Source organism: Rhinoderma darwinii, chromosome 1 (assembly GCF_050947455.1).
Source record: "Rhinoderma darwinii isolate aRhiDar2 chromosome 1, aRhiDar2.hap1, whole genome shotgun sequence".
Classification (NCBI taxonomy): Eukaryota; Metazoa; Chordata; class Amphibia; order Anura; family Rhinodermatidae; genus Rhinoderma; species Rhinoderma darwinii.
The window spans coordinates 631854900-631868438 of record NC_134687.1 but is presented as its reverse complement, the minus strand read 5'-3'; the positions used below and the strand labels follow the sequence as shown (position 1 = coordinate 631868438).

General features: G+C 43.0%; 1 protein-coding gene and 1 pseudogene across 5 annotated transcripts in view; one reads left to right on the top strand and one right to left on the bottom strand.

Annotated features, from left to right (window-relative positions):
- LOC142656808 (uncharacterized) overlaps positions 1-13539 on the bottom strand; it is a 609035-nt pseudogene that overhangs the window by 98388 nt on the left and 497108 nt on the right.
- The window catches only part of LOC142666282 (uncharacterized), a 55926-nt gene that overhangs the window by 21131 nt on the left and 21256 nt on the right, over positions 1-13539 (top strand). For all 5 annotated transcript variants that reach the window (XM_075846523.1, XM_075846599.1, XM_075846303.1 and 2 more), the window contains 2 exons: positions 1387-1484; positions 1645-1756. In XM_075846523.1, the coding sequence (XP_075702638.1) occupies positions 1387-1484; positions 1645-1756 (210 nt within the window). The remainder of the gene's footprint in view (positions 1-1386; positions 1485-1644; positions 1757-13539) is intronic.

Below are 13539 nucleotides of genomic sequence, written 5' to 3'. Positions count from 1 at the left end.
TCCAGTTCTGGGCTCCAGTTCATAGAAAGGATGCCCTGGAGTTGGAAAAAATACAAAGAAGAGCATTGAAGCTAATTAGGGGCATGGAGAATCTAAGTTATGAGGAAAGATTAAAAGAATTAAACCTATTTAGCCTTGAAAAAAGACGACTAAAGGGGGACATGATTAATTTATATAAATATATTAATGGCACATACAAAAAATATGGTGAAATCCTGTTCCTTGTAAAACCCCCTCAAAAAACAAGGGGGCACTCCCTCCGTCTGGAGAAAAAAAGGTTCAACCTGCAGAGGCGACAAGCCTTCTTTACTGTGAGAACTGTGAATCTATGGAATAGCCTACCGTAGGAGCTGGTCACAGCAGGGACAGTAGATGGCTTTAAAAAAGGGTTAGATAATTTCCTAGAACAAAAAAGTATTCGCTCCTATGTGTAGAAATTTTTCCCGTCCCTTGGTTGAACTTGATGGACATGTCTTTTTTCAGCCGTACTAACTATGTAACTATGTATGTAACTATAACTATACCCAGGGTATAGTAATGGAAAGCCCATGGGACAGTGATGGCATACCTAGGGTAGAGTGATTGAATACCCAGGGGACAGTGATGGCTTGCAGGGGAAAGGATGGTGGCATACCCAGGGGACAGTGATTGCATATAGGTGGCAGACTTTTCTAGAGCCCGTTGTATTTTTTCACACAATGCGCTTTATTGCTAGTTACCACATAAAGTGACACATGTCAGATTAGAAAAATAAGGCTCTGTGATGAAGGTCAAAACTGGTCATGTCTGATCATTGTACATATTGAGGAGGGCAGTGTGTGTCGTATCTCTCTTAGTGCTGTCATGGTCCCACCAAAACCTGTTACCAGTAAATGTAATCATATATTTTCCTTTCCCCCCCCCCATTTGCAATAACTTGGGGTTATATAAACTTAGAGCTTTCGCCGACACCTTAGTGGTTTCCCATCCCTTGTGAAGAGAAAACTTGGAGTAATTGTTTCTCATCACTGTGGGTTCTCGCTCTTGAAAGTTAGAATTTCATAATAAGCAGGGGCATCATTCCAGCACATGCCAGGCTAATGCCCTGAGAATTTTTCGGTTTGGCAGGGTTCCCACTGCACCCTGCCACTTTCAATTGTATCTGTAATCTTAGGTTGCGGATGCAATTAAATATTATGATGGAGCAGGGATCTGTCGGTGCCCCACCATTCACTCTGGTAGTCCCTATTCCGACTGCGGCGCTGGGACCTTGGCACAGGGAGTGAGGACCACAATATTGTAATATTAGCTCTGATAAATAAACATAGAATTGAAGGTGAAGAGGAGTAGTGTCTGATATATAGACATACAGTAGTCATCTATTCAGTCAATGTGTGTTTCCTACAGATGGATCCAGTAGAAGAAATCCACCAGAGAGATGTCCCAGTCCTCTGTATTCCCAGGACTGTCCAGAGGAAAATCACGATGTCCCAGAGAATCATCAGGTAGATGAAGCTGAGCCCTATACCAGATCTATATACGGGGGTGTGGATCTATTTGGTCCTGCAGTCATAGATCTGGTCATAGATTTTGGTGGTTTCTTATGTTGTAGATTCTTCGCACTCTCTCCTGTATTGTATTGAATTGTTACATATGTGAAATCAGGGGGAAGATCTGACTAATATTAAAGTAGAGGATGAAGAAGAAGAGCGGGTGAGGTGCGATCAACCGTGTAAGAGTGAAGTAGAGGAAGAAATTTCAGGAGGTGTTACCACAGGTAAGTAATAATCAATTTAGAAAGTTAATTCTTAGGTTTCTTAGGCTTCATGCACATTACTTTGCCCATAATTACGGGCACGGCCGGCCGCGGATAGCCGGCCATCTTTACGAGCTGTTCTCCCATTGCAAAGTATGAGCACGGTCCATAAAATAAAAAAATAGGACATGTCCTATTTTTTTCGGCAGTTTTCCACGGCACGGACACCCTCCCGTAGGCATAAATGGGACTGTAATTACGGGGATTTTACGGTGGTGTGCATGGGGCCTAAAGGTAAGGTCCCTCCTTGGTTCTACATTACAGTAAGGCCCCATGCTCACAAACGTGCTTTTGCGGCCGCAATTCCCCCGAAAATCTGCAGGAAAATTGCGGCCCCATTCGTTCCTATAGGCCCATGCACAAGACCGTGGTTTCCATGGTCCGTGCATGGCCCAGGAGCCCGGACCACAGAAAGAACGGACATGTCTTATAACGGCCATGTTCTACGGTACAGGCTCGTAGGAAATCATGCACGCGGCCATGTGCACGGCCCGAGATTTGTGGGAAGCTCGCGGGTGTCACTCCGTGGCCGACCGACCTGAAAATCACAGCCGCGCACATGGCTACGGTCGTGTGTATGAGGCCTAAGGCTGGATTCACACGAGCACATTACGTACACTATGGACGGAACGTATTTCGGCCGCAAGTCTCGGACCGAACACACTGCAGGGAGCCAGGCTCCTAGCATCATAGTTATGTACGATGCTAGGAGTCTCTGCCTCTCCATGGAACTACTGTCCTGTACTGAAAACATGATTACCGTATGGGACAGTTGTCCGGCAGGGACTCCTAGCGTCGTACATAACTATGATGCTAGGAGCCCGACTCCCTGAAGTGTGTTCGGTCCGGGACTTGCGGCCCGAAATACGTTCCGTCCATTCCGGACGTAATGTGCTCGTGTGAATCCAGCCTAACACTGCAGACAATGTGTTATACATAGTGCAGGACTTGAGTGAGCTGTTACTGCACATAGAAGTTCTCTACAAGGTGTTCTATGAATCCTGTCATGCTCTAGGCTTAGTATAAATTTTTTGGGGGCACCAGCTACTATTCACCGCTGCACTAACAGCCGAGATCTGAGAAAACTCAGTTTAACCACTTAAACACAACAATCAATGCTTATAGGGGCTCGCTTTGACACTTCCAGTCTTGACACTATGGGTAAGTTCACACGGGGCGGATACACTGCATAAAGGTACACCGCGTATCCGCAGGGAATTCCGGGTGAAAAACCGCACCAATAGTGGTGCAGTTTTACGCCCAGGATGTTCGCTGTGGCATGAGCCGGCCTCCTGGGATAACGTTTTATCCCAGGAGTCCGCTGCAGCCTGTGAGTAGCTGCAGCAGCGGTCACATGGGATGAAACATCATCCCAGGATGCCAGCCCTCTGACGTCATCCTGGCCGGCCTCCTGAGATGATGTTTTAATCCCATGTGACCGCCGCTACAGCCTGTCATTGGCTGTAGCGGTCACATGGTATGAAACATCATACCAGGGGGCCAGCCTGCTGAATGTCAGGTAAGTGTGAGGTGTTTTGTTTTTTTCCGAAGTCGCGATTTTGCCGCAAAAGTTACACTTTGTTGTTTGTTTTATATCTTCTTTAAATTCAATGGGGAAAACCTGAAACAAATTACCACGTGTGGACCAGCCCTTAGAGTGGTTTCTTACAGCACTTTTTTTTTTTTTGCCCAAGAATGCTGCGGCCACATGTTACATAAAAGTCTGTAGTGAAATATAATCCAACAAAATGCAAAATCTTCCTATGGTATGGCTCTCTCTCCTTGTATGTGTAATATAACTGCCCCCCCCCCTCACCCTCCACTTGTCTCTTTGGGTATCGTAACGAAGATCTCTTTCATAGACTATGCAGAGGATCGCCCTTTACGATACCCATATAATGTATGACCCCTACAAGCCAGGAGCTCGGTAGATTACATTAACCGCTCACTATATAGAAGATGCTAGTTACGATACCCATACAGACAAAGCGGGGGGGACGGGGGAGGGTGAGTAGATTTATAAGCCAGGAGCTCTGTAGAAAGGATAAATGCTATCTACAGAGAGACAAGGGGAGACCCCTAGTGGTTGGCAGGGATATATTATCAACAACAACTAATATGCCTAAGCACAAAGGTCCCAATTTCCCAACCACTGTTTAGATTAAAATGTAACTTTTATTAGTGTATCTAAATGAAGGACATACAACAAACAGAAAGTTAAAATTGTTTTCAAAGGACGGCCAGCGTTGTCATAGGAGATCAAATGAGTGTGCGTAGCACATCGCTACAATACAGAGTGACAAGCTGATTCGGCCGCTGCAGACTGCCGTTTAGCTCGTGCTGTCACACTGGAGTAAGATGGATCGCTGAACCGTCAGTTAATATTAAAATGGCGATAGCCCCCCCAACATGTTTCGCTGCACAAGCAGCGTCCTCAGGGGATAATTCGGGGCTACTGAGCGCACGTTTGTTTTCCTCCTCCTTATATAGACTTGTGCGTGCTGCACATGAAAGTGTCATCACTCCTCAGCACCAATCATGGCTCGTCCCATACGTCGGGCCTCCATGTCAAATGATTGACACGTTGAATGGCCAAAGAGATACATCAGACCAGCAGCCAATCATCGCACGCATCACGCGCATGCGTGTAGCAGTCAAAACGAATGACTGCAAATGCCACCGCCGTCTCCTATTCGAGACGTATGTTGTTAGTACGAGAGATGGAGAGAACTTGCATGAGTATTACTCTTAATGGAGGTATTGTACACTGATGTCCTTCAAACGCAGCACATCAGTGCCTGCACGAAGGAACCAATAGTAATTACGAAGGGAGATAGATCACTATTTTTAATACAGCGGGGCCACTAATATGATTGGATGACAGTAAGAATGTAAGAACGGGACATAATGCAAACAGCTGGAAATTGTGAATTTAGATATTTGAACGGACACCATGTAATGGTTGTCATTGAATATAACGTAGGGATAGCCATATCTCGAGTGGATCATGATCAAATAATGAAAAAATGAAAGGAAGGAGGAAGGAATCAAATTACTAGGTTGTATGCCAGTATCAGTGATAACATTGACAATTTATAAATGATTGTAAAATGTGTAGGTATACATCAGAAGTTATTGAACAAGGTGTATGTATATAATTATTAGTTACTCGGTTTAGTCCACTATCTGTCTGACAGTAATGTCATAATTCAAAGGGGAATCTATAAGAAGGCCATAAAAGTAAAGCCTTCATTGAGTCAGTTGGGGCTGAGAGAATTCAGCCTATGTATCCAACGGGCTTCCTCCTGTAATAGCTTCTTGTCTAGGTTGCCAGCCCTCGGACCCAGTTTTACCTGGGTGATGCCCCAAAATTGGAGAGCTTTAGGATCGCCCTCATGGAAGGATCTCACATGTCTGGAGAGGGGAGTATCCTCTTTTGTATTGATGTTACTGACATGTTTAGAGATCCTTCTCCTGAGTTGTTGGATAGTCTTGCCCACATACAATTTGGGGCAAGGGCATCTGGCGACATATACAACGCCACTACTCTGACAATTGATAAAATGTCTGATGGTATAGTTATGACCGTCTGGGGGATTACTGAAAAACTTTGTCTTGGGCATATACATGCAGAAAGAACATCTGCCACAAGGAAAGGAGCCTAAAGTTGGCGATGGAAGGCAAGTGTTACGAGGAATCGACGGTCTAGAATAATGACTGCGTGTTAGGAATTCACGAAGGTTCCTACCACGTCGATATGTAATATTAGGAGTATTTGGAATCACAACAAAAATCTACAGATTACAGCCTCTGAAAAATAAGCAGTTATAGCATAGACCGAACGAGAGGGAAGATTCTTTTTCACCTGCAAAGTCCAGATTGGAGGCTGCAGTACAGGAAACACAGGCTCTGGGTAATGAGAAGCCTGTGCACAGGAGCGCGCCTGAGGAGTGCTGGCAAGATTGGGAGCACAGGACAAAGCCCCTGCTATCCAGTGCATTTATATGTGCAGAGCAGCAAAAACAGGATCGATGATCATGGAAAAGTAAGGTTATACATATTTTATTAACACAGAAACCACTCAGCCAGCTTTCATGTACAAGACTGTGATCTTTGGGTAAAAACGTTTGCAAAGAGCAGGTACGCTTTAACCCTGCTGCAGTGGTTATAACTTTGTAGTGCTTTTACTTATCAAAGCGATACTGAGATTGTTTGCTTTCTCGTGATGCATTGTACTTTATGTTAGTGGTAAAATGTAATCGATACATTCTGTATTTATTTGTGAAAAACTCAAATTCAGAATATTTTTTTAATAATTTGCATTTTTCCAAAATTATGTGTCTGCTTCTAGGACAGAATGTTATTCCACAGATAATAGTTACTAGCTAACATTTCCTATATGTCTACTTTATGTTGGCCTAGTTTTTTTTTTTTAGCATCCATCTATTTTTCTAGGACGTTACTGTGACGTCCACAGCCGCGGCCCCGTCGTTCTTACCTGCACCCCGACGGCCAAGGCCATGGACGAGTGAGTGCCGGGCGGCATGTCCCTCCTGAGAGACGCTGGCACACACTTCCACATCGCTGCACTGGTTTCCATAGGGTGCGCGCGCGCTCACGTCCGGCCTTAAAGGGCTAGTGCACACACATGAGTAAGATCTGTAATTTGCCCATGATCACCCTGGACTATAAAAAGGGCTCTGCCCTTTCACTCATTGCCTAAGCGTTGTTGTGTTTACCCATTTTAGTCTCCGCAAATGGTCCCTTAGTGTTATCCTGTTCCTGTTGTTCCCGTGCCCTGCTACCTGTATCCCGTGTTTTATCTGTTCCTGTGCCTTAACCTGTTGGAGTCGTGTTGTGCCACCGGTCACGCCTGCTGATATACGCCGCGTCTGGTGTCTACAATTTCATCTCTGCCGAGCCTCCATTACTGTCTGCACTATTAAGGTACTATTGTACTAGGACTGTTTGGCCAGCTGCTACGGCGGTGCGGCCTAGTGGGTCCACATACCTACGGATCATGACCGTTACAAGGCTTATAACTTTAGCAGCAATTTCTCACATTTTTAAGAAAATTGCAAAAGCCTATTTTCTTAGGGACCTGTAAAAAGTGGTTTTCCAGCCACTAAAAATTGATGGCCTATCCTCAGGACAGACTCTATGGATGGAAGGCTTATGACTGTTATTGAAAAGAAGGGTGGCTATATTGGTCACTGATTTTGTTTTTTTTTGGAAATGTTTAGTACATTTTGAGTTTGTTTATTCTTCTCACTTTAAAAGATGAAAATAAACAAGTGAAATGGGAACATTTTTCTTTTTCACTAAGGCCTTCTGAACATGTCCGTATTCTGGTCAGTATTTTGCTTCAGTATTTGGAAGCCAAAACCAGGAGCGGGTCCAAAACATGGAAGTGGTGCAAATCTTTCCATTATAGGTTTTCTCTGTTTATATTCCACTACTGGTTTGGGCTTCCAAATACTGAAGCAAAATACTGACCATAATACTGATATGTGCATGAAGCCTTAGTTACATAATAATTCTGCACACATAGATATTAAACCTTACTTTCACTTTCTTAACCCCTTCGCGCTCAGTGACGTACTATTCCGTCATGGAAACCATCCCGTTCGCGCTCCATGACGGAATAGTATGTCACGGGAGGTACGGCCATTTCTGCCGTCTTCCCGACACATACAGGAGCTGTGACAGCTGCTGTCTTGTACAGTGGTTGCCGCAACTCCCATAGCGGGGACCGATCGCTGTGTCCCCGCTGATTAACCCCTTAAAATAGTGATTAACCCCTTCAATAGTGATCGCGGCTTCTTAGGGGTTAAACCATCATCGACGGGCCGCTACATGATAGCGAGCAGCGATGGTTGCTATGGCAACCGGACGCCTAACAATGGTGTCCGGCTATGCTATCTACGGAAGCCTAGTGGGCCCTGACTAAGTCATGACCCACTATGCATGCTGTCAGTGAGTAGCTGACAGCTCTAATACACTGCACTATGCATGTAGTGCAGTGTCTTAGAATTGCGATCAGGGCCTCCTGCCCTCAAGTCCCCAAGTGGGACAAAGTAATAAAGTAAAAAAAAAGTTGTGTAAAAATAAGAAAATAAAAATCCCCCTTTTTCCCTTATCAGTCCATTATTATTAATAAAAATAAATAAACAAATAAACTATACATAATTGGTATCGCCGCGTCCGTAACGGCCTGAACTACAAAATGATTTTGTTATTTATCCCGCGCGGTGAACGCTATAAAAGAAAATAATAATAAACCATACCAGAATCACAATTGTTTGGTCACTTCACCTCCCAAAAAATGGAATAAAATAGATGAAAAAGTCGAATGTACCTAAAAATGGTACTGATCGAAACTACAGTTCATTACGCAAAAAAACAAGTCCTCGCACGGCTTTCTTGATGGAAAAATTAAAAAGTTATTGCTCTTAGAATAAGGGAACACAAAAAGTAAATGATTTTGTAAAGGATCTGCCAGGCACAACTTCTGTGTATACGCCCATAGGCAATCAGTCTGCACCTGAGTCTATGTCTCTGAGACTGACTCCAGCTTCCACCACTCAGGCTGGCAGGCTTAGGAGTGTGAGAGCCTATCGCAGCCTGGCCAGACGGAGCTAGCGCCCACCCTCTGTCTATTTATACCTGCCTTTCCTGTTCCTCCTTTGCTTGTGATTCTTCTCGTGTGGTTTCCTGGCCCAGCTACAGCTTCTGACTATTTGAGCCTGCTCCATACTGACCCTGGCTTACTGACTACTCTCCTGCTCTGCGTTTTGGTACCTCGTACACTCCTGGTTTGACTCAGCTCGTTCACCACTCTTGTTGCTCACGGTGTTGCCGTGGGCAACTGCCCCTTTTCCGTTTGCTTTGTGTACCCTTGTCTGTTTGTCTCGTGCACTTACTGAGCGTAGGGACCGCCGCCCAGTTGTACCCCGTCGTACAACGTCGCCCAGTTGTACAGCGGGTCGTTGCAAGTAGGCAGGGACAGAGTGGCAGGTAGATTAGGGCTCACTTGTCCGTTTCCCTACCCCCATCATTACAGATTTTTTACAAAAAGTATTTTATTGTGCAAACGCCATAAGACATAAAAAGAACTATACACATATGGTATCGCCGTAATCGTATCGCCCCGCAGAATAAAGTGAATGTCATTTATAGCGCACAGTGTACGCTGTAAAAAAATAGAATAAAAAAAACAATAGTAGAATTGCTGTTTTTTAGTCACCACGCCTCTTAAAAATAGAATAAAAACTGATCAAAAAGTCGCATGCACCCCATGAAAACTACGACTTGCTCTAGTTTCCAAAATGGGGCCACTTTTGGGGGGTTTCCACTGTTTTGGCACCACAAGACCTCTTCAAACTGGACATGGTGCCTAATAAAAAGGAGGCCTCAAAATCCACTAGGTGCTCCTTTGCTTCTGAGGCCGGTGTTTCAGTCCATTACCACACTAGGACCACATGTGGGATATTTCTCAAAACTGCAGAATCTGGGCAATAAGTATTGAGTTGCGTTCTGTTTTACAGGAATTAAAAGGATTTTCTGACAAAAAAAAAAAAATGTCAATTTCACCTCTACTTTGTTCTAAATTCCTGTGAAACACCTAAAGGTTTAACCCGTTAGTGACCGCCAATACGCCTTTTAACGGCGGCCACTAACGGGCTTTATTCTGATGCATATGCCTTTTTACGGCACAGCATCAGGGCAGCTGGGGGTGTCCCTGCTCTGCCGTGTGAGATCGATATAAGTATCGATCTCACCCGTTTAACCCCTCAGATGCGGTGCACAATAGTGTGCACCGCATCTGAGTGGTTTTAGAGAGAGGGAGGGAGCTCCCTCTCTCACCCACACCCGGCGATAAGATCGCCCTGTGTCTCCAATGGCAGCCGGGGGCTTAATAAAGGCCCCCAGGTCTGCCTGTAGCGAATGCCTGCTAGATCATGCCGGAGGCATGACCTAGCAGATGACTGTCCGTTTTAAACGGACAGGCAGTAATACACTGCAATACAAAAGTATTGCAGTGTATTATAATAGCGATCGGAGAATCGCGTATTAAAGTCCCCTAGTGGGACTAGTAAAAAAGTAAAAAAAAAGTTTAATAAAGTTAATTAAAAAAAAATTACAAAAAAAAAAATGAAAAACGCACCATTTCCCCTTACAAAATGCTTTATTATTAAAAAAACAAAATAAAGTAAAAAAGTTACACATATTTGGTATCGCCGCGTCCGTAACGACCCCGACTATAAATCTATTACATTATTTAACCCGCACGGTGAACGCCGTAAAAAATGTAATAAAAAACTATGGAAAAATTGCTGTTTTCGGTGAATCCTGACTTTAAAAAAATGTGATAAAAAGTGATCAAAAAGTCACATCTACTCCAAAATGGTACCAATAAAAACTACAAGTCTTCCCGCAAAAAAAAACCCTCATACAACCGCATCGGCGAAAAAATAAAAACGTTACGGTTCTTCAAATATTCAGACACAAAAACAAATAATTTTGAAAAAAAAAGGGTTTTTACTGTGTAAAAGTAGTAAAACATACAAAAACTATACAAATTTGGTATCGTTGCAATCGTAAAAACCTGGTGAATAAAGTTAGTGTTATTTATATCATACGGTAAACGGCGTAGATTTAAGACGCGAAAAAGAGTGGCGAAATTTCAGGGTTTTTTTCTATTCCCCCCCCCCCCCCAAAAAAAAAGTTTATAAAAGTTAATCCATAAATAATATGTACCTCAAAATGGTGCTATTAAAAAAATACAACTTGTCCCGCAAAAAACAAGACCTTAAACAGCTATGTCGAAGCAAAAATAAAAAAGTTAGAGCTCTTGGAATGCGAAGATGGAAAAACGTAAAAAATGGCTCGGTCATTAAGGTTTAAAATAGGCTGGTCACTAAGGGGTGAAGTTTTTAAAAGGGGTCACTTCTTGGGGGTTTAAACTGTACTGGTACCTCAGGGGCTTCTGCATACATGACAGCACCAGAAAATCCCCAGTAGGCCAAATGGTGGTCCTTTCCTTCTGAGCCCTCCCAAGGGCCCAAACGGCAGTTTATCACCACAAATGGGATATTGCCGCACTCAGGACAAATTGGGAAACAAAATTGGGTATTTTATTCCATAAATTAATTCCTTGAGGGGTGTAGTTTCCAAAATGGGGAATTTCTACTGTTTTGGCACCTCAATACCTCTTCAAACCTGGCATGCTGCCTAAAATATAGTGTAATAAAAAAGAGGCCCCAAAATTCACTAGGTACTTCTTTGATTCTGGGGCTTGTGTTTTAGTCCACGAACACACTAGAGCCACATGTGGGACATTTCTAAAAACTGCAGAATCTGGACAATACATATTTAGTAGTGTTTCTTTGGTAAAAACCTGTGTTACAGAAAAAAATGTAATAAAATTGAAATTCAGCAAGAAAAATGAAATGTGCAAATTTCACCTCCACTTTGCTTTAATTCCTGTGAAATGCATAAAGGGTTTAAAAAACTTTCTAATTGCTGTTTTGAATACTTTGAGGGGTCTAGTTTTTAAAATGGGGTGTTTTATGGGGGTTTATAATACATAGGCCCCTCAAAGCCACTTCGGAACTGAACAGGTACCTTAAAAAAGGCTTTTGAAATTTTCTTAAAAATAATAGAAATTGCTGTTTATGTTCTAAGCCTTGTAACGTCCAAGAAAAATAAAAGAATCTTCAAAAAACGATGGCAATCTAAAGTAGACATATGGGAAATGTGAATTAGTAACTTTTGGGTTGTATAACCATCTGTTTTACAAGCAGATGCATTTAAATTTTTTCTAAATTGTGCAATTTTTCACAAATAAACACTGAATATATCGACCAAATTTTACAACTATCATAAAGCCCAATGTCTCACGAGAAAACAATCTCAGAATCGCTTGGATAGGTTTAAGCATTCCAAACATATTACCACATAGCGTGAAGAATGTCAGATTTGAAAAAGGGGCTCTGAGCCTTAAGGCCCAAACTAGGCTGCGTCTTTAAGGGGTTAAATATTCAGGTTTGAGGTTTATTAACATTTTGGATTGACCGACAGTACTGTAGTTGTTCAATAATAAAATTAATCCTCAAAAATACAACTTGCCTAATAATTGTGTACACAGTGTAAACTTCTATTTGAACCCACGGCAGGGTTCAGAAGGGAAGAAGCGCCATTTGGCTTTTGGAGCGCATATTAATCTGGATTGGTTTTTGGGCGCCATGTCGCATTTGCTGAGGCCCTGTAGTACTAGTTCAGTGTAAACCCACCAAAAGTGACTCCATTTGGGAAACTACACCCCTGAATTTATCTAGGGGTATAGTGAGAATTTTGACCCTAAAGGTTTTTTTTTGCTGAATTATTTAGAATTAAGCCATGAAAATGAAAAAAATATATATTTTTTTCCCAGTGAGATGTAGTTTTAGTTCAACATTTTTAATAATAATAAAGGAGAGGAAGCACCAACATTTGTAAAGACATTTCTCCAGAGTGTGGTGATCAGTGTTTCCAACCGTCCGTTAATTCACAGACCGTGAAATTAGAGGACTTTTGGTCACTGTCCGTTGTGTCCGGAATAAAAAGAATGTTTCCGTGATTTCTATATTTTTTTGTTGTCCAAGGAGCTGCGCATGTGCAAGTTGTATGTGCCTTCATCACACGCAGGCTGCGTGATGACCTCTCATGTATTACATTGTTAGCGAGCCTTCCCAGCCTCTGCGCACCGTGTCTGGTGTGTGTAGTACTAGCAGGGGCCTCCTGCCCACCAGAGAGGAGCAGACGATGGACTACTGAGAGCAGGAAATATGACAGCAGCAGAGAGCGCGGTTTGGCTGGGACATGGCATGTGGCACAGAAGAATATATGCAGAGCAGGATGTTGGGCTGCCATTACTTCAGCTTGTACTGCTGTGTGAAGCCCCTGCCTAGCGTCCTGCTCTGCTTCTAATTCACTGCCCAGCAGCTATACAGGTCAGCAGCACCCTGCTCCATCACTGTGTATTCACTGCTGACCTGTATAGCTGCTGGTGCTAAAATGTCTCCTAAACCCTGTACAGCCCAGTACTCCCTTGATAGCCACTTCAGCTCCTAATCTCCCTCTTTACATCCCTCCCCCCAGCACTGGGAGACTACCCCGTGCTGAAGAAGTGAGAGGATACAGAAGTTGCCGGAGGAGCAGACTGCAGTAAGGAGATAAGTGTGAATGTGTCTAAAGCCAAAGAGGTGACTGGAGTGTGCATCAATGTACACTACCGTTCAAAAATTTAGGGTCACTTAGAAATTTCCTTATTTTTGAAAGAAAAGCACAGTTTTTTCTCAATGAAGATAACATTAAATTAATCAGAAATACACTCTATACATTGTTAATGTGGTAAATGACTATTCTAGCTGCAAACGTCTGGTTTTAATGCAATATCTGCATAGGTGTATAGAGGCCCATTTCCAGCAACCATCACTCCAGTGTTCTAATGGTACATTGTGTTAGAAGACTAATGGATGATTAGAAAACACTTGAAAACCCTTGTGCAATTATGTTAGCACTGCTGTAAACAGTTTTGCTGTTTAGAGGAGCTATAAAACTGACCTTCCTTTGAGCTAGTTGAGAATCTGGAGCATTACATTTGTGGGTTCGATTAAACTCTCAAAATGGCTAGAAAAAGAGCTTTCATGTGAAACTCGACAGTCTATTCTTGTTCTTAGAAATGAAGGCTATTCCATGCG